This window comes from Urocitellus parryii, chromosome 6 (assembly GCF_045843805.1).
Source record: "Urocitellus parryii isolate mUroPar1 chromosome 6, mUroPar1.hap1, whole genome shotgun sequence".
Taxonomy (NCBI): Eukaryota; Metazoa; Chordata; class Mammalia; order Rodentia; family Sciuridae; genus Urocitellus; species Urocitellus parryii.
Genome location: NC_135536.1, coordinates 90349880 through 90374032, shown reverse-complemented (window position 1 = coordinate 90374032; position 24153 = coordinate 90349880). Strand labels below are relative to the sequence as shown.

Here is a 24153-nt window from a genome sequence, read left to right as displayed (position 1 = left end):
CCACATGTGGTGGTGCACACCCATAATCCCAGTGACTTGATAGGCTGAGGCAATGGATCCTAAATTCAAGGCTGGCGCTGGCCACTTAGCAAGACCCTATCTCCAAAAAAAAAAAAAAAAAAAAAAAATGAACTGGGGATTAGCTCAGCTCAGTGGTAAAGTGCCCCTGGGTTCAATCCTCAGTACCAATTTTTTAAAAAATTTAATACATATACACACATCTAAATGCATAAAAATATATATACTCACACACCATACATACATACACATCTAAAAATGTGTACATATGTGTATGTACACACATGCATGTGTGTATATATACATATTTATATATTTGTAGATAAGTGTTTATATATATATATATATATATATATATATGGTGTATATATATGTATATACACCCTATATAATTATTTACAACACAGAACCTAAGAGCAGAATGACCTACGTTTAGCTATAAATATTTATTAGAATTCTATATTCATTAAGTATCCCACAACTAAACACTGATGTTAATAACATGTATTTGGTCCAGTAAAGAAATATGAAAATTAAGTATATAGAAAATAGGCCCTATAAAAAAAGAATAAATGAATAAGAGTCGTTTTGTATAAAGTTGTGATTTGTTTACATTATGTTGTTGCTTCAGTAATTCACTAGTTTTAGTTCTTTTTTTTTTTTAATAAATAAATTTTTTAGTTGTAGATAGACACAATACCTTTATTTTATTTATTTTTATGTGGTGCTGAGGCTTGAACCCATTGCTTCACACATGCCAGACAAGCGCTCTACCACTGAGTCACAACCCAAGACCCTTAGTTCCTTCTCTTTAAAAGTGCAGAATGGAACTTTTAAAAAAATAGGTTAAAACTCATTTGGTTTAAGGAATTTCAAATCCAAGGATGTACTGGTCACTGAAAATAATGACTGTTATTGTTGATTATACCTTAAGAAAGACAGGTTGCAGAGACCTATAGTACATACAATAGGCCCAATTCAAGTCACCACATAAACGACATTTATAGCTTTACTCCGCTTTACAACATGTGATCTTCTAGATAGATGCAAAAATATAATTAAGTGGAGATAATTTTGCAAAAGAATGTACCAAATAAACTTAAATTTATATAAACTCTAATATATAAAAACTTTTGATTTATATACTGTGGTATTTATCTTTGGGAATGTAATATACAATAGAACAATAACAATAATGTATAAGGAAAACAGATCTGTTTAATAAAGTAGAAAAACCTAAAAATGAGCTCAATACCAACATATTTTAGAGGCAAGGAGTAACCTGGGGTAATATTCAGAAGGAATTACTGATGAGAATAATATTATGTAACATGCTAAAACACTAAGGGGCTTTTTGCAGTCATTTTCTCTAAATAAATTAATGTCAAGTGTTTTTGTTCTAAATAGACTTCTGATCAGAATCAGATATTTAACCAGGTGCGATGGCACACACCTATAATCCCAACAGCTTGGGAGTGTGAGGCAGGAGGATCACGAGTTCAAAGGCAGCCTTAGCAACAATGAGGCGCTGGGCAACTAAGTGAGACCCTGTCTCTAAATAAAATACAAAAAAAAGGACTGGGGATATGGTTCAGTGGTTGAGTGCTCCTGAGTTCAATTCCTGGAAACCCCCCCGCAAAAAAAAAAAAAACAAAAATCAGATATTTATGCTTATAAACCCAAATGAAAGTAATGGTGGTCTCAGCAGACTGCATTTCTGGTAGGAAGAAACTTTGGAAGGGTATTCATTTAATTGCTAGCAAATAGTTAGCATTTCATTGAGACCACTGGCATCTGTAACAATGAAAAACATACTTTATTGCAAATAAGGATTAAGGCAGCTTCCCTAGGAGTCTCTGAGAGGCCATTCAGGAATACTGATTCATGCAATTATCTTTTGTATCTAGCAGAAAAATATATCATACTCATACTGTTTATAAATAATTGCCAATCTGGCTTAACCAATAACTTTGGTAATAGAGTCTCTTGTTAAATATAGACAGGAATTCCCTTTCCATCCAGCAAGTATTCTAGTTCCATTCTTAAAAGCAGACATTATAGATCTGGCTGGGACAATAAGAGAGAGTAAAAGGAGAATATGAATGCACCTGAAAACTCATAATTAAATTTCACTCTGAGTGAGCTCCTTAATTCTGTTCATGCAATGATCAACAGCATTAATGAGTAAAGGGATCCAACTATCTTCTGGCTGAGGGGTCACATGACTTGCTCTGTAGAATAAAATGGGGGGGGGGAAAGTTTACTATGAGGTCATGGGAAAATCTATCCTCAGGAGAGTGCACAGAAGAAACTACAGTAAAAGGCAAGTTTCTTCACAGAAACCAAAACTAAAAGAAAACCCCAATCCTTCCCTTTCCTATTTCTTGAAGTGGGAACTTGGGAGTTAAGAAAGTCAGACAGACACTCAGCTTTATTCTCAAAAGGCTAGCTAGGGAGAAGTCTTCATACTTACTTTGTAATTTCGAGTGCCTTCCTTAAAACAGATACAAGTTTTGCAGACTAGAAAAGAAACAGAGAAGTTAATCACCCTGAACCCTGCCATTAAAAAGGTAAAGGAGAGCTTGAATTTTTAATAGACCCCCAAAATTAAAAAAAAAAAAAAAAACACAAAAAAAAACGGTAAAACAAGAATTCATTTAAAAAGAACCTTGAATATACTCAAAACAAAAATGCTGACTAGGTTGAGGTGGCAGGATTATAAATTCTTTTCTATTTAGCAAAATATTACTAACATTGTTGCTATAACATTTTTTCTAAGTTTTTAAAACTTAAAATATTTCTAATTTTTAAAAAAGAAGAGAAAAGAATGTAGTCTGAATTTATCCTATCTGCTAAGAGCTCAAAATATAAAGCAGAAATAACTAATGTTCTTTACTTTAAAAATGTACAGAATTTTAACAACACCAATATCAAGTTAACATGGGGAGGTGGGGGACACAGCTCCATGGTAGAACATGTGCTTACCATGCACAAGGACCTGGGTTCAATTCTCAGCACCAAAAAACAAAAACAAAAACAAAAAAAACCCAGAAATGAGGATGTATATATCCCAACAATATACAGTAAGACATATAAAGATTACATATTTTTAATTTCTTTAGTAGTTATTATTTGGGATAATTGAATATTATTAATAGGCATACTGCTAAAGATGTTTAATTCTTAGGAAGTTAACTTTTAAACTTAATGCCAAAACAACAAACAAAAAATTTAATGCCCTAAGGATACTATTCTTATTCAAGGTGTTTGTACGCTATGAACACACATTTTGATGAATCTAATTTCCACTATCAAATTTATCAAATATTAGGAGGGGTACATCTGACTATAAAACATAAGTCATTTGGGGGGCTGGGATTGTGGCTCAGTGGCAGAGTGCTTGCCTCACATGTATGAGATACTAGGTTCGATCCTCAGCACCACATAAAAATAAATAAATCAATCAAATTAAAAAAAAAACACCTCAGCAAATATTTATAATGCACAAACACATGCGAGAACTGTGACATTACTGTTGTGACATTACTTTTGCACCCAAGTGAGACAAATAAATAAGTACCCTATACTTTACAGAAAATACTAGTGACTAGTGAAATTCTACAAATAGGTCTATAACTCCTCCCAAAAAGTCAATACTCACATTGATTCGCACAGTCAGGTGGCACATAGGTGGATATATGCTCAGAGCCAAATCATCCACGCTAGGAGCAGAAAGAAAAATAACCATTATCATATTCAACAACAAAAACAAAGGAACTAAGCTAGCTAGGTTGTTTCTAGTATACAACTATGGACGTAACTAGGGAGAAACTGGCTGTCCCAGAAACGCTTGTCAGTTCCTTAAATTGGGCAACCAGGCAACCAATGAAAAATCAATTTATCCAGTATTCGCTGAAACATACATACCCTATTTCACTAGGAAACAGGGATGGGAGGGAATGCCCTTGGTTCGTTCATAGGACAGGACATGATTAATTTAGTAAAAAATGTGAGGATCTGAAATTATCAATTTAGTAACTGATAAAGGCTCATCAATGGAAGCTAAAATTGTTACATAAAAGACACCCTTACTAAAGAAGACACCACTTAAAACATGATCAAATTTGGGATTATCAATAATGGAACAAACTGATATCATGACTTCCCCAATATGACAGAAGGCACAAAACATAACAGCTATATGATAGTCTTGCAAAAAAAAAAAATGTTTAACCTGACTATAATCCCTAGAAAATTATCCTATGAATACAAATTGTTAAGGTATTCTATAGGACAACTGATGGGTTTTGTTTTGAAATGTCAATGTCAAAAAGAGACTGTATTAAACTGTAAGAAACTAATTTGAGATCTTGATAGAAACCTGGATTTTAAATAAAATATTTTAGAGACAAAGGGAAAAGCACGACTGTTGGATAATATTATATTCAACATTAAATTCCTCAGATATGATGATAAGATTATCTTTGTTCTTAGGAGATAGATGCTAGGTATTTAGGGGTGAAATGTCATCGATGAATACAACTCTTTAATGGTTTAGGAAAAACCATTATGGAACATCTATTTATCAAGACATAAACCAATACAGGAAGAAAAATGTGAACAACAGGTGAATTCATATGTAGGATGTAGAGTTATTTACTGAAGTACTTTTTCAACTTTCCTGTAGGTTTAAACATTTTCAAAATACAAAAAACTAGGCAAAAACTTTGGGATGACAGCACAAGCATAAGCTAAGATCAGAAGTCTCCTGCAGTTTCAAGTGGGGAACATGTTTACCTAGGGCTGATCTCATCAGAAATATCCACAATGTCATCCAGCTGAGCCACCTGATCCTTCTTCCCATTCTCTGCCACTAAGATCCGTATTTTCTTCAGGCAAGCTTTGGATGATCTCACCAGTGCAAGACATGGGATTATGAGCTCTTGATCTTCCTCAGACCAATATAAGTCTCGATTGCTTGGAAACCCCAACACATCTTCATTGCTGTGGTTGTCGTCCTCAGAATCATTCAAGAGACCACAGTAAGGGTCACATTCTTCCACAGCCTACAACATACCATGATAAATGTGAATGCAAACAAAAACAAAAATACCTATTTTACTCTTAGCACCATAACTGAATTGTTTAGAAACCCCAGCCAGGGTAAGCACAATATTGCTCCTTATAATCCCAGGGACTTGGAAGGACGAGGTAGCAGAAGCTCAAGTCCAAGGCCAGTATGAACAACTTAGTGAGACCCTGTCTCAAAATAAAATATAAAAAGGACTGGGGATGCAGCTCATTGTTAAAGCATGTACAGGTTTAACTCCCAGTACAAAAAAAAAAAACACCCAGGCTGGCTGTTTCACTAACAACTAATAGCTAACAGCTACACAGTTAAATCACTTCATGAACCCTGTTCTTACTCTCCTTGTCCAGCAAAGGAACAAAGAGAAGTGGTACAAATTACACAGAAGAACGGAGTGGGAATGGAAGACACAGGACAGAAGTGAGAATGGAACCAGCTAAGTCAATGCTCAAGATACCCCCCCCTTTTTTGTAGTTGTAGATGGACAAAATGCCTTTATTTTATTTGTTTATTTTTATGTGGTGCTGAGGATCAAACCCAGTGCCTAACGTATACTATGTTACACTCTGCCACTGAGCTACAGCCCCAGCCCATATCCCCTTTTTTTTATTTATATGACAGCAGAATGTATTACAATTCTTATTACACATATAGAGCAAAATTTTCCATGTCTCCAGTTGTATACAAAGTATATTCACACCAATTCATGTCTTCATACATGTACTTTAGATAATAATGATCATCATATTCCACCATCATTAATAACCCCATGACACCTCCTTTCCCCTCAAATCCCTCTGCCCTATCTAGAGTTCTTCTATTCCTCCCACGCTCCTGCTCCCTACCCCACTATGAATTAGCCTCCTTATATCAAAGAAAACATACAGCATTTGGTTTTTTGGGATTGGCTAACTTCACTTAGTACTATCTTCTCGAATTCCACCCATTTACCTGCAAATGCCATGATTTTATTCTCTCTTATTGCTGAGTTATAGTCCATTTTGTATATATGCCACATTTTTTTTTATCCATTTATCTGCTGAAGGGCATCTAGGTTGATTCCACAGTTTAGCTATCGTGAATTGTGGTGCTATAAACATTGATGTGGCTATGTCCCTGTAGTATGCTGTTTTTAAGTCCTTTGGGTATAGACCGAGGAGAGGGATAGCTAGGTCAAATGGTTCCTTTCCCAATTTTCCAAGAAATCTCCATACTGCTGTCCATCTTGGCTGCACCAATTTACAGTCCCACCAGCAATGTATGAGTTTACCTTTTCCCCCCACATCCTCGCCAACACTTATTGTTGCTTGTCTTCATAATAGCTGCCATTCTGACAGAGTGGTTTTGATTTGCATATCCCTTTCTTTATAATCTATTTTCTACTGGTCATGGAGTTTGCCCTCCAATGACCAGCAAAGGCAGAGGTTCCCTCACCTGCTCCATTTCTTCATGTGCATCCTTCACAAAATCCACACTCTTTGTCAGCATTAATAGGGCTGCAGCTTTATTATCTATGAATGAAAAATTGAAACACTAGAATGAGAGAAGAAATCTTATAATTTCTTAAGACTACAAAGGGCAACCAACACTGTTTTTTTTGAAGAGAATATCAAAGTAACCTAGGGTCACCACCTAATGTAAAACTCTTTTTTCACTACCTCCCCTGGAACTCAGACAAAGATTAAAAAGCTTTTCTTCATTCACCACAAGAAATAAAATGGGCACATGATATTTCTCATCACAATCCTCTTATTGACCACTGCTTCTGACCTGATAACTGCTTCAGTGTGTCCAATAAAACTGCCGCGGAGGTAGTACTAGAAAAAAACCACATCTGTTCAGCAAGAGAGAGAACCAAAAGTAGAGTCTGAATTTAAAAAGGTGTTATAATATAATCACAGCATGCTTGTCTAGCATATAGAAGGCCCTAAGTTAGATACCCAGTAGAACTAGAGAATGGCAAAAAGTACTAATACTAACTATTAATGCAGATGACAAACTAAATCTATTTCACTAAAGTGTTTATACAAATTAAAATATATAAATGCTACAAAGCAGGAAGTTAGACATGGGATGTCTTTCTGTTTTGGCCAGCAGTTACTGGCTCATCTCCCACTCTTACCTACCTTTTGGTATCTGAGGAACTTGCTGGCATGCAACCCAGACATTGTTGTAGGAAATAAGGTTACTGTTTTCAGGGCTGGGGAATGGAATCAATGAAAATATTATCAATAATCTAGGTTCCTGTCTCGTAAAAAGCTCCCTCCTGCTGGTCACTATTCTCGGCTATCAGTAACTTTTCTCTTAGGGTGAGTTTTCCCCGGGTCAAGGAAGCCTATTAACTGCTAACCCATACTATGGCATCAGTACCTCTGAGGTGGAGTGATGAGAAGCACTTCCACAAGCTGAGCCATGCCATCCACAATGTCCAAAGTGGCACTCCGTACCAGCTTTCTCAGGGTGATCCCTGTGGCCAAAACCAAAGAGTAAGCAGCCTGGTCTCCTTTTCAGAAGTCACTGTCCATTTTCCTGAGTCTAAGCATTAGAGAACTATAAGATAATGGCCACTCACATGCTTTAAGGGAAGTACCAAACACAAAACTCAGATCTTATTTATATCCTCATATTATTTTCTTATCCCCCCACCAGTACTTAGAGCTGTTCCTCCAAGAGATTTGGAATACAATCTTTCTATCACAACAAGTACTCATTCATTAAGGACAGTAGCCCCTTGACAACTGTGGATAAAATGCTGAAAGTTTAAACAATCCATGAGTAATCCTAAAGATCTATGACATGTATTCATTTATAATTTTGGCATGATTATAATCAAGACATAAATCAGAGGAGTTAGGCAGGACTAGTGAACATTTAACCTATTAAGAAGCCTAGAAATAGAGTATGCTGTAATATGAATGCAGGAGAGATGGGACAGCTTTAGTCTAGGTATATGGGGCTGAGATTGGGCCAGCATCTAGCAGTTAGATGGAAAGGAAGATCCAAGAAGAATTAAAAGCCTTAAGATTCAGACAAAGCACAGGAGATGGAAAATCTTAGGTACAAAGCATCTGTACCTTAGTATAATGGAGTGTTTACATAGGTCAATTACATTATAAAATTCTCCTTGAGGTGCATGCTCAAACTGGGGAAAGGCAAAAGTCTCAGGACATACCCATCATTTTAGCAAAGATGTAGCCTACAAATGCAATATTAATGTGTGTACAGTATCTTACCCTGTTCCTTGGGAAGTGAATAATACACCGCAATAATTGCCTTGATGGCAGCACAGACTTGTTCACTGATCCTCTGGGTTTCCTATGATGTGACAGACCAATTTAAAAATAAAGAAAGGAAATGGATTAGATCAATTTAGTCAACTCACCTACTGTAAAAGAGAATAGACATCTGTAAAGCATCATTAAATATTTTCTGAAGTCCTATTATGAGTTAGGCCTTGTGATAAGACTCATTGTATACCACAGAGGAGTTAGTGGAACACCAAACACTTGATGACAACTCAATAAGGCACAAAGAAACAATAAGTAAAACTTGTTCCTGGTTAACTCTATATCCCAAGATATTCATGATGTGCCATGAGATATTCACCATATCATAGACCAGGAGTAGTCAAACTATGATCCACAGGTAAACCAGACCCATTTACATTTACTATAATGGGACCTAGCCATGGTCATTAGTGTACATATTGTCTATACCTGCATTCACACAAAAAGGGCAGTACTAACTGGCTAGCCTTCAAAGCCTAAAATATTTACCACTGTCTGGCCTTTTACAGAAAAAGTTTGCCAACCCCTGTAGTAGATCATTAACCAAATCTCTATGTATGTGTCTCTTTCAACAGAATCAAAATATGTACCTAAAAGTAAATAACATGGATTGAATAATGCTCAATATTAACTATTTTCCTTCTAAGCAGTCACTGGTTTTCTTATCTTTCTTGTCCTCACTTCTCTTGTTAAATTCTAAACCAGTGCTTATATGTAAAATGTGATCCAGGTTGGTGCCAGTCCATAAACTGTTACCTGTTTGGGATGAGATATCCCCAGTGATTGAGAATAAATGCTTAAAAACTTTTTAAAAATTTTTTCAATGTGGGGATCCAATACAGGGCCTTGCATATACTAGGCAAGAACTCCACCTCTGAGCTACATTCTTACTCTGTTCAGAAACTATTATGGCAATACACAAATTTTTATAAAAATATCAGTTCATAAAGATTTTTCGAATCTTAAAAACAAAAACAAACAAACCACCCTGCAGTAGGACTAAAATGCTGATGTCCGAAGAAGGTGAATGAATCTTTGTATATAATTTCAATAAAACTATGTTCTAATTTTTCATCTATGAGTAAAACTACCATCCTGAACATATATAGAAAAATAATCCTATGCTATTTCCTCACTGTATTTTTCTTGCTACAAAATTTAGCAGGAAGTTTTTCTTTTCAAAGAAAGAAGCCAGCAAATATTTAAAAATAAGATAATACTTCCTTTGGAAAAAATACACTTTCTATGAATCTTTTAAAGTGCTCTCACATAGTTCACCTCTTGTTTCCTCATCATAGACCTCTAAGGTATCCAAGGAGAAGGTTTACCGTTGTAGTCATATGCAGCAAAGAATATTTATATCATTTCAAAACATCCGGATATAGACTTGGGCTGGGATTGTAGCTCAGAGGTAGAGCGGTCGCCTGGCATATGTGAGGCACTGGGTTCGATCCTCATACAACATAAAGTAAAATAAAGACATTGTGTCCACCTATAACTAAAAAATAATATTTAAAAAAATCTGGATGTAGACTTAAAATATTATTAAAAAATCAAATAAGATAATGAATATGCCATTTTTAAATACCCTTACTCTCAAATTAAGTATGGGCAGTTCTAGAAAAAAATGAATATAGGGAATGCTATGTCACAGCCAACACCTTTACTTTCAGTTTTATAATGAAGAATTATTAAAACTGTATAATTTCTTTGTTCTAGCAATTTCTTCTTGGGAATTTTTTCTACAAATGTGTACACAAAGATTATATTCGGCAATTCACCACAGGACCATTTACAATAGTTACAAGTTGGAAACAGTTTAAATGTCCACATAAGGTATTGACTAAATTATAGTTAAGCTGTCTGTTGAATATTAAGAAGCTATTACAACTTTTTAGGTGATGCTAAGAATCAATTTCTAAACTATACTATTAATTTTTTTAAAATGAAAAAGTACAGTGTTGATGGTATCTGATCATTTGTGTAAAAAGCATATATATACACATATACATGTAAATATGAATATACATATGCATAGAATATACAGTATACAGAATAATACAAAAGGAAGTGAAGAGAGATGACAAAAATGAGGAACAGGGTGGGTAGGTAGAAACATTTTAGCATACTTTGTTAGTTTTTGAATTTCACACTTTCTACATAAGTTACTGATTACATACAAAATAATTCACTACTAAAGGGTCCTATGTAGTATAATAGAATAGGTATAGTTTAGCATTCAGATAGACCTTATTTACATTCAACTTTGACTTCTTACTAACCTTAACCTGAGCCTCTGACCCTGACTACTTATCTGTCAGATAGAGATCATGTATGTGAAAATATCTAGAAAACAGTGTGCACTTTAATTTTTTTTCAGAAAGTAAATAACCAGGCTGAATTTCAAATTGCAAAAATTAGGAGACTGGTCTACCCATGCCAGGCAATTTGGTTTCCACAACAATCCTGTAAAGTAAGAAATGTAATCTCATTCGAGATTACATGAATGAAAAAGGTGGAAAGAAATAGCGAGGATACCCAAGGAATAACAAGACAGCACAAGGATTCCAGTAAAGTGAAGCTCACCTGTGGAGATGGCAATGGAAGTCGAGAGAAGACTGTAGTCAGAACGGTGGCTTCCCATGACACTTTAACAGCTGCCTCATCTGGGGGGTGGGAATAAGGGGAGGCAGATGCTAAAGTTAGTGCCAAAAGGCTAAAGTTGCAGCTGCGACAGGGACTTAGAAGATAATGCGTTCTCTCTCCTCGCTTATCAGCCTAGACAACTCAAAAACAACTCCAAAAATCAATATTTTATATTTTAACCACTCAAGTGCCAAGGACTAGCAAGGTGAAGTATCCCCACAGTCGGGATGAGGCGGGGGAGACGCAGAGCCCTCCAATGGGGACTGCCAGCAGGAAAGGGACCGTGTCGCTGGAATAGGTGAGAGGAGGGAGTCACCGACAGGAAAGGCACTCACTGAGTCTTCTCCAGAACACCTCCCGATTAAACTCCTCAGTGGACTCTCGGGCTTCGCCGACTTGTAGGTGTAGTGTGGTGGGCCGAACCGCGGCAAAAGGAGAAACTGAAGTGAGCGGAGCCACCTCCCGTACCAGGGTCCAGCCCGCAGCGCCCTACCTGGGCTTTTCTCTACCCCAATGCCGCCCCTGGCCTCGCCAGACCCACAGCGTCAGCTCACCCCGCACTCCAGGCAAGAGCAACCGCAGCTCAGCCGCCAAGTGCCGGAGCTGTTCCAAAGGCGGAGCCAGAGTGAGGACTGAGGCTGCAGACGCAGTTTCGCTGGCCATCTCTGTCGCTCACCGGCACCTGAAAATAGACGCCACCGCCCCTGTTGCCCTAGACGCACTGCGACTGCGCCTCGCTTCCGGTGCCGCCTACCCGAGATCGTTTCCGGCAACAACCCAGCCCTCCCACTCCGCCCCTTCCTCCCTGAGGCCTGGCCCCGCCCCTTCCATTAGCCGGGTCACACCTCCCCTCCCCACCCCATTCCAACCAAAAGACTGGGCCACACTGCAAGGTTCAGGTTCGTTCTGTATCTTATTCTTCATTCATTCATTTATTTGTATCTTATTCTTCATTCATTCATTTATTTGATTAGCTGAAACACTCCCGGCTAAGGAAGCAGAGAGCCCATAACCCTATGTATGGTGCTGGATGCTTTTACATGGGATAACCCCCCCAAGTGCTGGGCCTCCTGAGATAATCCCATACACACACCCAGCCCCTACCCTGTGGGTCTCCTTGTTTAGGGCTTTCTCTTTGCCTCCTTAGGGAAGAAAGAAATCAAGTCATTATTTAGACTCTTTTTCAGTCCACTCTCCAGGAATCAGTAGTGAGTGATCCCTCCAACATTCACGTGTCCAAGAAGCAGCAGCTCTCTGAAGCTCATCCACTGACATCTGCTTTCCACCTAGTAGGGGCAGAGACCAGGGCTACAGATGGAGAGACTGAACTTCTGCCCAGCTGGCAGTGATGGGACATGCATTTCAGGAGCTCAGGTGGCTTTTTAACTGCAACATGAAGGTTCCAAACTTGGTGGAGTTCAGTGTCCACACACAACGAATGAGTACTGGTGTCAGCAATGTCAACCAGGTCCGCAAAGGGGAGAATAAAAGAGCTAGCGTGCCCTGTGTCACATGAAGAAAGTAGCAGGAATAAATCTGCCAGATATACAGCAGTAGCATAAATAGATGAACAGGTATAATTTTCAAGTATTTTCCTTGATGGAGATGAGACTTGAAGTTGTGACCAAAGCACCTCTGCAACAAGCTCCAACACAGGTAAGCCATCAAGGGAATGTTGAAAAACACCACCTAGAATAAAGAAGCAGAACACAATCATTAGCTTACCACCAAGCTAACGTTGAAGGCGTCAGGTCTCATTATTGGTGGCTCCTAAGAATATGTTGCTTTCTGACTTGGGGTTAGTTGTCTGATTTTTTTATATATATATACTTTGATCACACTTATTTGTAACACATTCAACCTACAATTAGTTGTGTCCTTTTGTTCATCTTAAAGACAGGAATCATTTAACTTATATTGAAGTTCCAACTTATAGTACAGTATCATATATATATATATATATATATGTGTGTGTGTGTGTGTGTGTGTGTGTGTGTATAGTAAATATTGGCCAGTGTTTAAATTAAAATTAATGCACACACATGCGAGTGTGCATGTGCATGCGTGCGCACATAAACACACACACACACACACCCAGAATATACATTCTGTTTTGGTGGAATGGAGGGACTTGTATTATCAGTATATTTTTTCTTATCTTGATATTTTTGTTTGAGGTAGAATGATGAGTATTAAAGTATAAATTGGAATATCTATGTTATAATATTATTTGAAGGATGTGTGATTCATTTATTCATTCAATAATATTTATTGTAGCAGTCACTGTCCTAGGCTCTAGGTTAGGGACACACTAGTGAACAAGTCAAAAAAGATCCATCATAGAGCTATACAGTCTAACAGGAAAAAGAAAAAATTAAAAAAGGAATTACAAATTGTGATAAATTCAATTAAGAAATAACTGGATCACAAAAGTGTAGCCTGAAGGACAGGAATGAGTCAGTTAATGGAAATGCATTCCAGGAAGAAGGAACAAATGAAAAGTCCAGAGGTGGGAGAGGTCTTGGGCTCTGTAAGACAACAGTAGCCAAGGATGATGAACAAGGTGGAAAGAAGGAGTGGAGCCACAAGTGTGAGGTCAGAGACATAATATTGAGATGCCTGTTATGCATCAAAGGAAATATATAAAATGGCAGTTGAGTATATAGACACTTGAAGTACAGAGAAGATATCTATGTCAGAGGTATACATTTGGAAGTCAGGAGCCTGGATAATACATAAAATCCATTATTAACTTATAATTGCTCAAAATATGAATGTACACATTTTCATAGAAAAAAAAAAAAAACCCATGCCTTTTGGTAAGACATAAGTTTCACTTGATGTAAGAGTGCTCCAGAGAGACAGCCTGCATATATATAACAGAAAACTGAACTTAAGCCAGAGATGTAGCTCAACAGCAGAGTGCCTGTCTAGTATGCCTGAAACCCTGGGTTCAATCCCCAGCACCAAAGTGTGGAGGGAAAGAAAGAGAATAAGACCCAGGATCTATTTACATGCTGCTATGCAGAGAATGTTGTGGACTGGGGTAAGTATTTGCTAGGTAAAAGTTTTCCCTAATTGGCTGTCTCTAATCCTGCTAATCTTATTATACTGTTGTTAAGAGGTTTTTGAACTCATTTTGATTAATATTTTTTTATGTTTTCCAAACTTCAAATTACACTGAGATTTTGGTCCAGCAGCCCCATTAGGTGAATAAAACAAAGCAATTGTTAGGTAAATACTTGTCAAGTTTTTTTAATGGAGTTTTGCTATGGAACAGGATCTCTTAATTATATATTTGTTTTAGAGGAATCAAATGTAAACTTAATATGTCGGTGTTTCCCGAATAATACTGCTAAGACATCATTACAAAGCCCAGGTCTGAATTTTGTCCAGTGAAGCTTCTACTAAATAACTGATTTCCTTTTCATGTGTTTATATTTTTCCTTTTCCTCCTTCTGAAATATTTTCCTTCCTTCCTTTATCATAATCAGTTTTGGTTTAACTTAAAGTGTAAAACTTATTCTATCATAAAGCCCTTATTTCATTTTCTGTCAATGCAAAAACACAATGAAACAAACAACAAAAACCTCTTTTACCACTGATCAACCCTGAATGCCAAAATGTATTTTTGAAGTTTACACAAGAGTGGTGGAAGAAAAGGGTTAGGAAGCAAACAAAACATCAGTTATTAAAGACTGCCCTACAAATAAAGTAAGAAAGATGATCTATAATGTTCAATTTAAGACTTGAGATTTAAAAAAAAGATTTTGGATTTAACTGTTATGCAATTGTTTCAACAAGGACAAGATGTTCTTAAATTGTATATCTAATTTCTTACCTGGAAAATTCCAGCTACAAATGTTGCACCACCTTGTAGGAAATGTCCATTAACAAATATCCCAAAGGAAAAGCAGAAACCCAATTTGCCATCAATAATTTCACCAAAAAACCATGGTCCTGAGAGAGGCAAAGGGTAGAAAAGAAGATTAAAAAGCTACCACCCTGATTACATACATCTGAGATTCATTTATAGTAATAATAAAGATACAAGAATAGTAATCTATGAGCATTTTATTTCATAGTGTTTCTCCTTTGCTAATCTCTGTTGCATATGGTATCTTAACCAACTATTTGCCCCCTGTTTCTCTGGATCAAAAATTATCTGCATATATGCTATACTTGGAATAGATAAATAGCTTGTAGATAGCAAAAACAGGCTGCATCACACTCACAATTTTAAAAATATTCTCTTGCACTAATAAACTCAATATAATGTATTAACATTTCCTTTAAGAAGCAGAGGTATTCTACTGAAGCTAATTTTTGAGATACCTGAGATTTACTCCTTAAAGCAATAAAACCTCAACCACTTTTTTAAAAAAATATTTTTTAGTTGTCAATCTTTATTTTATTTATTTATTTATTTATTTGCAGTGCTGAGAATCAAACCCAGTGCCTCGCTCTACCACTGAGCTACAACTCCAGCCCCCTAAACCACTTTTCAATGGAAAATTTTCTAAAATGCTCTCTTGTACTTCTCTTTCTTACTAATATAGTGAATATATTTTAGCCTTTTCTATTGACCTATGGCCATTAATTCATTTGTTCATACGTTCACTACATAATGACAATTCGTTAACAAGACTCCTAAAGCACAATAAATAAAACAAAAAAAAAATCAGTAAGTGGTATGGCATCAATTAAAGCTTGTGTGCAGCAAAGGAAACAATTAAGAACATGAATAGAGAGCCTACAGAATGGGAGAAAATCTTTGCCACCTGCTCCCCAAGGCATTAATATCCAGAATATATAAAGAACTCAAAAAACTTGACACCAAAAATCCAATTAGGGCTGGGGTTGTAGCTCAGTAATAGAGCACTTGCCTCATATGTGTGAGGCCCTGGGTTCGATCCTCAGCACCACATTAAAAAAAATAAAATAAAAATAAAGGTATTGTGTCCATTACAACTAAAAAAAAAACCCAATTAATAAATGGGAAAAATAACTAAACAGACACTTCTCAAAAGAAGAAATACAATTGGCCAACAAATAAGTGAAAAAATGTTCAACAACTCTAGCAATCAGGGAAATGCAAATCAAAACTATATTTCGATTTAATCTCGATCCAGTCAGCATGGCAATTATCAAGAATACAATAACAGGTCAGGTGCAGTGGCCCATGCCTATAATCTCAGTGGCTCAGAATTACAAGTTCAAAACTAGCCTTAGCAATTTATCAAGACCTTGAGCAACTTAGCAAGAACCTGTCTTAAAAATTAAAAAATAAAATATAAAAATAAAAAGGACCAGGGATTTGGCTTAGGGTAAAGTGCCCTTGTTCACTCCCTGGTACAAAAAACAAACAAAATACACATGGAATATTACTCAGCATTAAAAGAGAATAGAATCATGGCTTTGTAGGTAAATGGATGGAGCTGGAGAATATAAAGCTAAGTGAAGTAAGCCAATCCCCCCCAAAAAATGCCGAGTGTTTTTTCTGATATAAGGATGCTGATTCATAATGGGGATGGGGAATGCAACATGGGAGGATTAGATGAACTTTAGATAGAGCAAAGGGGAGGAAGGGGAAGGAAGCGGGCATGGGGGTAGGAAAAAAGTGGAATGAGACGGACATCATTATCCTAAGTACATGTATGAAAACATGAATGGTGTGACTCTACTTTGTATACAACCAGAGACATGAAAAACTGTGCTCTATTTGTGTATTATGAATTGAATTGTATTCTGCTGTCATATATAACAAATTAGAATAAATAAAAGAAAATTTAAAAATCTCAATATATTCTTTGACAGAATGCTCTACAATTTGAAGTTTATTAATTTACTTACCAAGCACCACATACAGGGTCATCAACAACATAGAATAGTAGAAGATGTTTATTTTGCTCAAGAGGTGAAGGGAAAATGACATCAAATTTATAAATCTTGGAGGTTCTGAACAGAACAAATTTTTAAAAATTCAGTGACCACATGCAAACTTTAATTTCTTTTTTTTATAATGTAATTTTTATTTTCCAACAGATCAACTGCCAAAGATAGCACAGGTCTAATGACCAACCAATACCTTCTTTTCCTTTTACTTATCCATTATCCCTAGTGACTAATATCATATCTGACACAGTGGTAGATCAATAATTTTTTGTTAAATGAATCTACAAACAAATGAAAGTACAAGTGAGTTTAGAAGTGGTTAGGTATTTTGTAAAATTTAATTTCTTTATAACATTTTCTAGAAGACTATTATGGGCTCTCTGCTTTATATGGGGCAAATCCTTCATTATATGGCAACTATACAGATGATACCACTTTAAATTTAGAATCCTGGTGAGCTAATATACTTAAAATTATATAGGGTAACAGGCATGGTGGCATACACCCGTAATCCCAGCAGCTTGGGAGGCTGAGACAAGAGGATCACAAGTTCAAAGCCAGCCTCAGCAAAAGCGAGGTATTAAGCAACTCAGTGAGACCCAGTCTCTAAATAAAATATCAAATAGGGCTGGGGATGTGGCTCAGTGGTTGAGTGCCCCTGAATTCAATCTCTGGTACCCACCCAAAAAAAGAATTATATAGGGTAGAAAGTTTTAAAAAATGGTTTAGTTGTGAGACTATATATACATTGTACTACATGTACTATAATATATTGAACTCATATATATATATATATTTAGTTTTCGGCGGACACAACATCTTTGTTTGTATGTGGTGCTGAGGATGGAACCCGGGCTGCACACATGCCAGGCCAGCGTGCTACTGCTTGAGCCACATCCCCAGCCCTCATAAATATTTTTGACTGAAAATAGACATACCTGCTAGAGGTCTGTACTATTTTATTATTTATTTAAATAAACCTTTATTTTATTTATTTACTTTTATGTGGTCCTGAGGATCAAATTAAGTGCCTTGTGCATGCAAAGCAAGCACTCTACCAATTGAGCTATATCCCCAGCCCTGTACTATTTTATTTTCATGTAGATTCGAAAGATAGTGCTATGTTCAAAGGATCATTAAGTCTCCGTTTTCCATAGAATTTAGTACCAAAATTACAAACTTCCAAGAGATGTATTAAAATATATCAAAAGTACATAAATAGCAAAATTTCTCATTTTGATCTTAAATATGAGTATCTGTCCCAGTAGTCCTTTCTTGTATGTGATACCGTTCTTAACAAACAGTTCTGTCATTCTAATTGAGAGGCACCCCTAAAGCTCTCCCAATTGATATGCTCTTAAATATGGTGCCAAAAAGCTCAAATATAAGTGCCTCACCCAAAGAAGCTCCATCTGTGGCCATAGATTATCATTTTACTTATCATGGAGCTAGTCATAAACCAGTAATCAGAAAATTATGATAAAAAGTTCAGGCACACTGAGTGACACTAGACAAAAAAAAAAATTAAAAACAGGTCCTGTTTTTAAATGTAAGTTAAATGAGTTATGAAGCCAGGTGCAGTGATGCACGCCTATAATCCCAGCAGCTTTGGGGGCTGAGACAAGAAGATCATGAGTTCAAAGCCAGTCTCGGCAAAAGCAAGGTGCTAAACAACTCAGTGAGAACCAGTCTCTAAATAAAATACAAAATAGGGCTGGGGATGTTGCTCAGTGGTCAAGTGCCTCTGAGTTCAATCCCCAGTACCACCCACCAAAAAAAGTTATGATTTTGCTAATAGGTCAGCATACTCATTTAATACTTATAACATTATTCAGCCTGCTGACAATTAATTTTATATAAAGCCTAATAAAACCTTTCTCATTGTGTGTATTACTCTCACTTGTTTTTGTTTTTAGTCTTGTACTTTCAAAGTATTTATCTGGTTGAGGAGAAAATATATCATTTTAAGTGATTATGTAAAGTCAGATGCTTGGCTAATTAAGTATAGAATTGGGGATGGGGATATAGCTTAGTGATAGAGTGCCTGTTTAGTATTCCTGAGGCATTGTGTTCAATTCCCAGTGCTGAAAAAAAATTAGTAAAGAATTAATCATCAGGAAGCACTACAGGACTCAGACAAGCAAAAACTCACTATGACTTTGAATGGTTAGAGAAAGGGGTACAAGAAAAGACTATTTCAAGTAAGCCATACAGGAGACTAATATTTAAATAAGTTTAGAAGAATAATTTAAAGTAGGGATAATAGCCTGGGCAAAACCACAAATGCATAAGTGAGCATAGTTTGTATAGGGAACATTGAAAATTATCTGGGCTGGGAATTCCAGCAAGTGGTTGAAGACATGGCTAGTCAAGTAAGACTAGGTTGTAGAGAGGTGTCTGATTCTTAATTATGGAATTTCACTTCCATGACCAAAAAGGATCACTTCCATGACCAAAAAGCCTTACATATAAAATTCTGAGAAGGATAATTGCCTAATGATGAAGACAGACAATGGATTAGATGGACAGACTGGATATAGAAGCAACAGTTAGAAGTCTGTTTGGGAATCCTGAAAGGAGGTAGTATTGAAATAACATTGGTTACCCCTCAAAAGGAAAAGAAACATTTGAAGAAAGAATCAATGGGTTTTAATAATATGCTGGCATTAGGGAATCAAGAATGAAGATTACTAAAAAATAAAATAAGGAATAATGATGCCTTGAGAGACATAGGAAAATCAAACTAGGGATGAGGGGAGCAGGTGTGAGGTATGTCAGGAGTTTCTTTGTAGAAATATGTAGAGCCACTTAGGGATTCAGTAAGTTAAATCAGGCACAGACAATAAAATGTGGGAAGCATCCATAAAACCTTGATGACTGAAGTGCTCAGCAGCTTATGCAAAGAAAAATCTTGGAGGAAAGGAAGAAAGAGGATCAGAGGTGAAAAAAAAATATCAGAACACTGATATATACCAAAAGGAGAGTTGTTTTTTAAGAAAAAAAAAGAGTAGCAAAAAAATGACCAGTTCTCAAGCAAGAGCAAGAAAATTGACTCAGCTATTAAGATGGCAAGTAGTAAATTTGAGACCTGAATGTTATATTTTCTTTTTTTTCCCCACATGTGGACTATAAAGATCTTTATCTATATATATCATTCAAATTAATATTTTTTCCTTCCTTCCTTCCTCCCACTTCTTTTCTTCCAGTGCTCACAGGGATCAAACACAGAGCCTGTGCATACTAGGCAAGCATTCTACCACTAAGCTATATTCCTAACCCTGAAATGAATATCTTTTTAAATTCAGTCATTTTGGTTCAACATCTAGAGAAAAGTTTTAAAAAAGCAGAAAACCCTTTTAATAGCTTGACATGGGCTGACTGTATTCCTATAAAGTCATGTTGAAGTCCTAACTCCTAGTATCGCAGAATGTCACTGTATTTGGAGATAGGGCCTTTAAAGAGGTAACTGAGGTAAAAATGAGGTCATATGGGTGGGCTTAATCCAATGTGACTGGTATCTTTATAAAAAGGAGATCAGGACACAAACAACACAGATCCAGGGATGACTATGTGAGGACACAGTGAGAAGGTGGTTATCTATAAGCCAAGGAGTGAGGCCTTAGGAAAAAACAAAACAAACAACAACAACAACAAAAACCTGAACTTGAACTTCAAGGCTTCAGAATTGTGAGAAAACGAATTTTTATTGTTTGAGCCAACCAGCCTGTGATATTTTGTTATGTCAGACCTAGCACACTAATATAAGCTTTATTTTAAAACTTTGTCATAAACCTTTTTTTAAAAAATATTTTTATTAGTTGTTGATGGACCTTTATTTTATTTATTTAGATGTGGTGCTGAAAATCCAACCCAGTGCCTCACACATGCTAGGCAAGTTCTCTACCACTGATCCACAACCCAGCCCTGTCATAAACCTTTTTAAATATACTTTGAAACTAGACTTTTTGCATCATATTACTTTTTTTTTTAATATTTATTCATTTATTTATTTTTTGGCGGACACAACATCTTTGTTTGTATGTGGTGCTGAGGATCGAACCCGGGCCGCACGCATGCCAGTCAGGCGCGCTACCGCTTGAGCCACATCCCCAGCCCGCATCATATTACTTTTAAGCTAGACAGCTAATTATGTGGAATTAAGTATTGTAGTTATTAAGGGAAGCAGCCAGAGAAAACTATTAGTAAGTAATTTTAATGTTACTTTAAAATTAGTAATATAAGCTTAACCCTCAAAAGATTAGAAGCTAACAGAAAACCCTTATCAATACCTATAAAAAGGCTATGACTACTTCTATTTCTCTATTTTTGATTTTAGACCATAAAGTAGTAGTTTTTAAACCTGTCTGCTTTTCAGAATAACCTGGGAAGAATAGAGATGCCCAGATCCCTCCTGCTACTAACCCCCCTCATTAGAGTTCTCCTCCAAGGTTGCTAAGATATATTAACCCCATACCTTCACATCTTTTCCCCTTAACATAACGTCCTATGCCCTATCCCCGGTTCTCTATATGCCACCAGAAACTGTACACCTTTTATGAAACTACTGACTATATTTTCAATAATAATTGAATCCAACATTTCTTCCAACATTTGTAGTCATAGAAATGTCTTAATAACAAAAACTTGCTCATAGATGATGTATTGTTGATATTGAGAACTGTTAATATTGTCCTTCCCCACAAAGGAGAGATCTTGGAACTATACAAGAGCACTACAAATCTATAGGGTAAAAACAATAACACACCAGTCTCACAGAGCTGGAAAGAAACACAAGCAACATGAAAAGACAAGGAAAGAAAGTACCACAAACAATGTAAGACAATACATCACTAGAAGAATTACAGCAGAAAAAAATGACAGATAAAGATTTCAGGATATACATCGATTCAGATGTTTTGGAGTCTTAAGGAAGACATCATACAACAAATACAGACAATGAAAGATCACTTTGACAATGAATTACATAAACAAATCCAAGAAGCAAAAGATCACCTACGGGGAGATAGAAGTTATAAAACAAACAAACAAACAAAAAACAGAAATCCTGGAAATGAAAGAAATAATAAACCAAATTAAAAACTCAAATGAGAGTATCACCAGCAGAGTAGACCACTTAGAAGATAGGATATCAGACAATGAGGACAAAGTATATCATCTTGAAAAGAATGTAGACAGCACAGCAAGAATGATAAGAAACCATGAGCAGAATATCTAAGAAATATGGGATAACATAAAGAGACCAAATTTAAGAGCTATTGGGATAGAGGAAGGTATAGAGGTCCAAATCAAAGAAATGAGCAATCTGTTCAAGGAAGTAATATCAGAAAACTTTCCAGACATGAAGAATGAAACAGAAATCCAAATCCAATAAGCCTGCAGGACGCTGAATGTGCAAAATCACAAAAGATGCACACCAAGATACATTATAATGAAAATGCCCAACATAAAGAATAAGGAGAGAATTTTAAAAGCCACAAGATATAGAAATCAGATTACATATAGGGGTAAACCAATTAGGATAACAGCTGATTTTTCAACACAGACCCTGAAAGCAAAAAGATCCTGGAACAACATATTTCAAACGCTGAAAGATAATGGGTTCCAACCAAGAATCTTGTACCCAGCAAAATTAAGCTTCAGGTTTGAAAATGAAATAAAAACCTTCCATGATAAACAAAAGTTAAAAGAATTTACAGCTAGAAAAACCAGGACTACAAAACAGTCTTGGCAAAACATTTCATGAAGAGGAAATGAAACATAACAATGAAAACCAGCAGAGGGAGTTAGTACACTAAAAGAAAAACTAATCAAAGAGGAAAACCAAGTCAAGTTAAATAACAAAAATAAACAAATATGGCTGGAAATACAAACCATGTCTCAACAGTAACCCTAAATGTTAATGGCTTAAACTCACTAATCAAAAGACATAGTCTAGCAGACTGGATTTTAAAAAAAATCCAACAATATGCTGCCTACAAGAGACTCATTTGATAGGAAAAGAAATACACAGATTGAAGGTGAAAGGTTGGAAAAAATCATACCACACACATGGTCTTCAGAAGCAAGCAGGGGTATCCATACTCATATCAAATAAAGTTAATCTGTTAATTTCTGTTTTTTTTTTTAATAAAGCCAAAGTTAATCAAAAGGGATAAAGATGGACATTGCATACTGCTCAAGGGAACCATATATCAACAAGACATACCAATCATAAATATATATGCCACAAACAATGGTGCAGCTATGTTCATCAAATAAACTCTTCTCAAGTTCAAGAGTCAAATTGACCACAACACAATTATCCTGGGTGACTTTAACACACCTCTCTCACCACTAGACAGATATTCCAAACAAAACTTGAATAAAGAAATTATAGAGCTCAATAACACAATTAATTACTTAGACTTAATTGACATATATAGAATATATCAACCAGCATAAAGCGGATATGCTTTCTCTCAGCAGCACATGGATCCTTCTCAAAAATAGACCATACACTATACCACAGGGCAACTCTTAGCAAATACAAAGGAGTAGAGATATTACCATGCATTTTATCTGATCATAATGGAATGAAATTGGAAATCAATGATAAAATAAAGAAGAAAAATTCCTGCATCACATGGAGACTGAACTATATGCTACTGAATGAACAATGGGTTACAGAATACATCAAGGAGGAAATTAAAAAATTCTTAGAGGTAGGGCTGGGGATGTGGCTCAAGCAGTAGCATGCTTGCCTAGCATGCACGGGGCGCTGGGTTCGATCCTCAGCACCACATAAAAATTTTAAAAAATAAAGATGTGTGTCCACTGAAAACTAAAAAATAAATATAAAAAAAATTCTTAGAGGTAAATGACAGACACAACATATCAAAATCTCTGGGACACCATGAAAGTAGTATTAAGAGGAAAATTCATTGCATGGAGTTCATTCCTTAAAAGAAGAAAAAGCCAACAAATAAATTACCTCACACTAGATCTCAAAGCCCTAGAAAAAGAAGAACAAATCAGCAGCAAAAGCAGAAGGCAAGAAATAATTAAAATCAGAGTTGAAATCAATGAAATTGAAACAAAAGAAACAATTGAAAAAATTGACAAAACTAAAAGTTGGTTTTTGGAAAAATAAATAACATTGACAGACCCTTAGCCATGCTAACAAAGAGAAGGAGAGAGAGAACCAAAATTACTAGCATA

The 24153-nt window shown here is 36.0% G+C and overlaps 2 protein-coding genes across 6 annotated transcripts in view; both read right to left on the bottom strand.

Moving 5' to 3' along the window:
- Window positions 1–1811: 1811 nt before the first annotated feature.
- Window positions 1812–11777, bottom strand: Ccndbp1 (cyclin D1 binding protein 1). The gene is made up of 11 exons (XM_026391578.2): window positions 11595–11777; window positions 11376–11435; window positions 10981–11060; window positions 8341–8422; window positions 7478–7574; window positions 7234–7307; window positions 6542–6618; window positions 4816–5084; window positions 3680–3740; window positions 2492–2538; window positions 1812–2249 (listed from the first exon to the last, which is right to left on the bottom strand). The coding sequence occupies exons 1-11, from the start codon at window positions 11701–11703 to the stop codon at window positions 2141–2143; spliced, it is 1065 nt and encodes a 354-aa protein (XP_026247363.1). The 5' UTR covers window positions 11704–11777; the 3' UTR covers window positions 1812–2140.
- Window positions 11778–11950: 173 nt separating this feature from the next.
- The window catches only part of Tmem62 (transmembrane protein 62), a 37947-nt gene continuing 25744 nt past the window's right edge, over window positions 11951–24153 (bottom strand). For 3 of the 5 annotated variants that reach the window (XM_026391103.2, XM_026391123.2, XM_026391141.2), the window contains 3 exons: window positions 16894–16998; window positions 14882–15000; window positions 11951–12729 (listed from right to left, as the gene is read on the bottom strand). In XM_026391103.2, coding sequence (XP_026246888.2) covers window positions 12403–12729; window positions 14882–15000; window positions 16894–16998 — 551 coding nt within the window. In that variant the 3' untranslated portion in view covers window positions 11951–12402. The remainder of the gene's footprint in view (window positions 12730–14881; window positions 15001–16893; window positions 16999–24153) is intronic. The other 2 variants (XM_026391113.2, XM_026391131.2) reach the window with 1 other exon arrangement.

Bases quoted from the DNA above. Each gene is read 5' to 3' on its own strand.
- Ccndbp1 (XM_026391578.2), bottom strand. From the start codon at position 11,703: ATGGCCAGCGAAACTGCGTCTGCAGCCTCAGTCCTCACTCTGGCTCCG. The intron at 8,423-10,980 runs GTGAGCTTCACT...GTCACATCATAG, and splicing joins TTCCATTGCCATCTCCACAG to GAAACCCAGAGGATCAGTGA. The intron at 2,539-3,679 runs GTGAGTATTGAC...TTTCTTTTCTAG, and splicing joins ACCTGACTGTGCGAATCAAT to TCTGCAAAACTTGTATCTGT.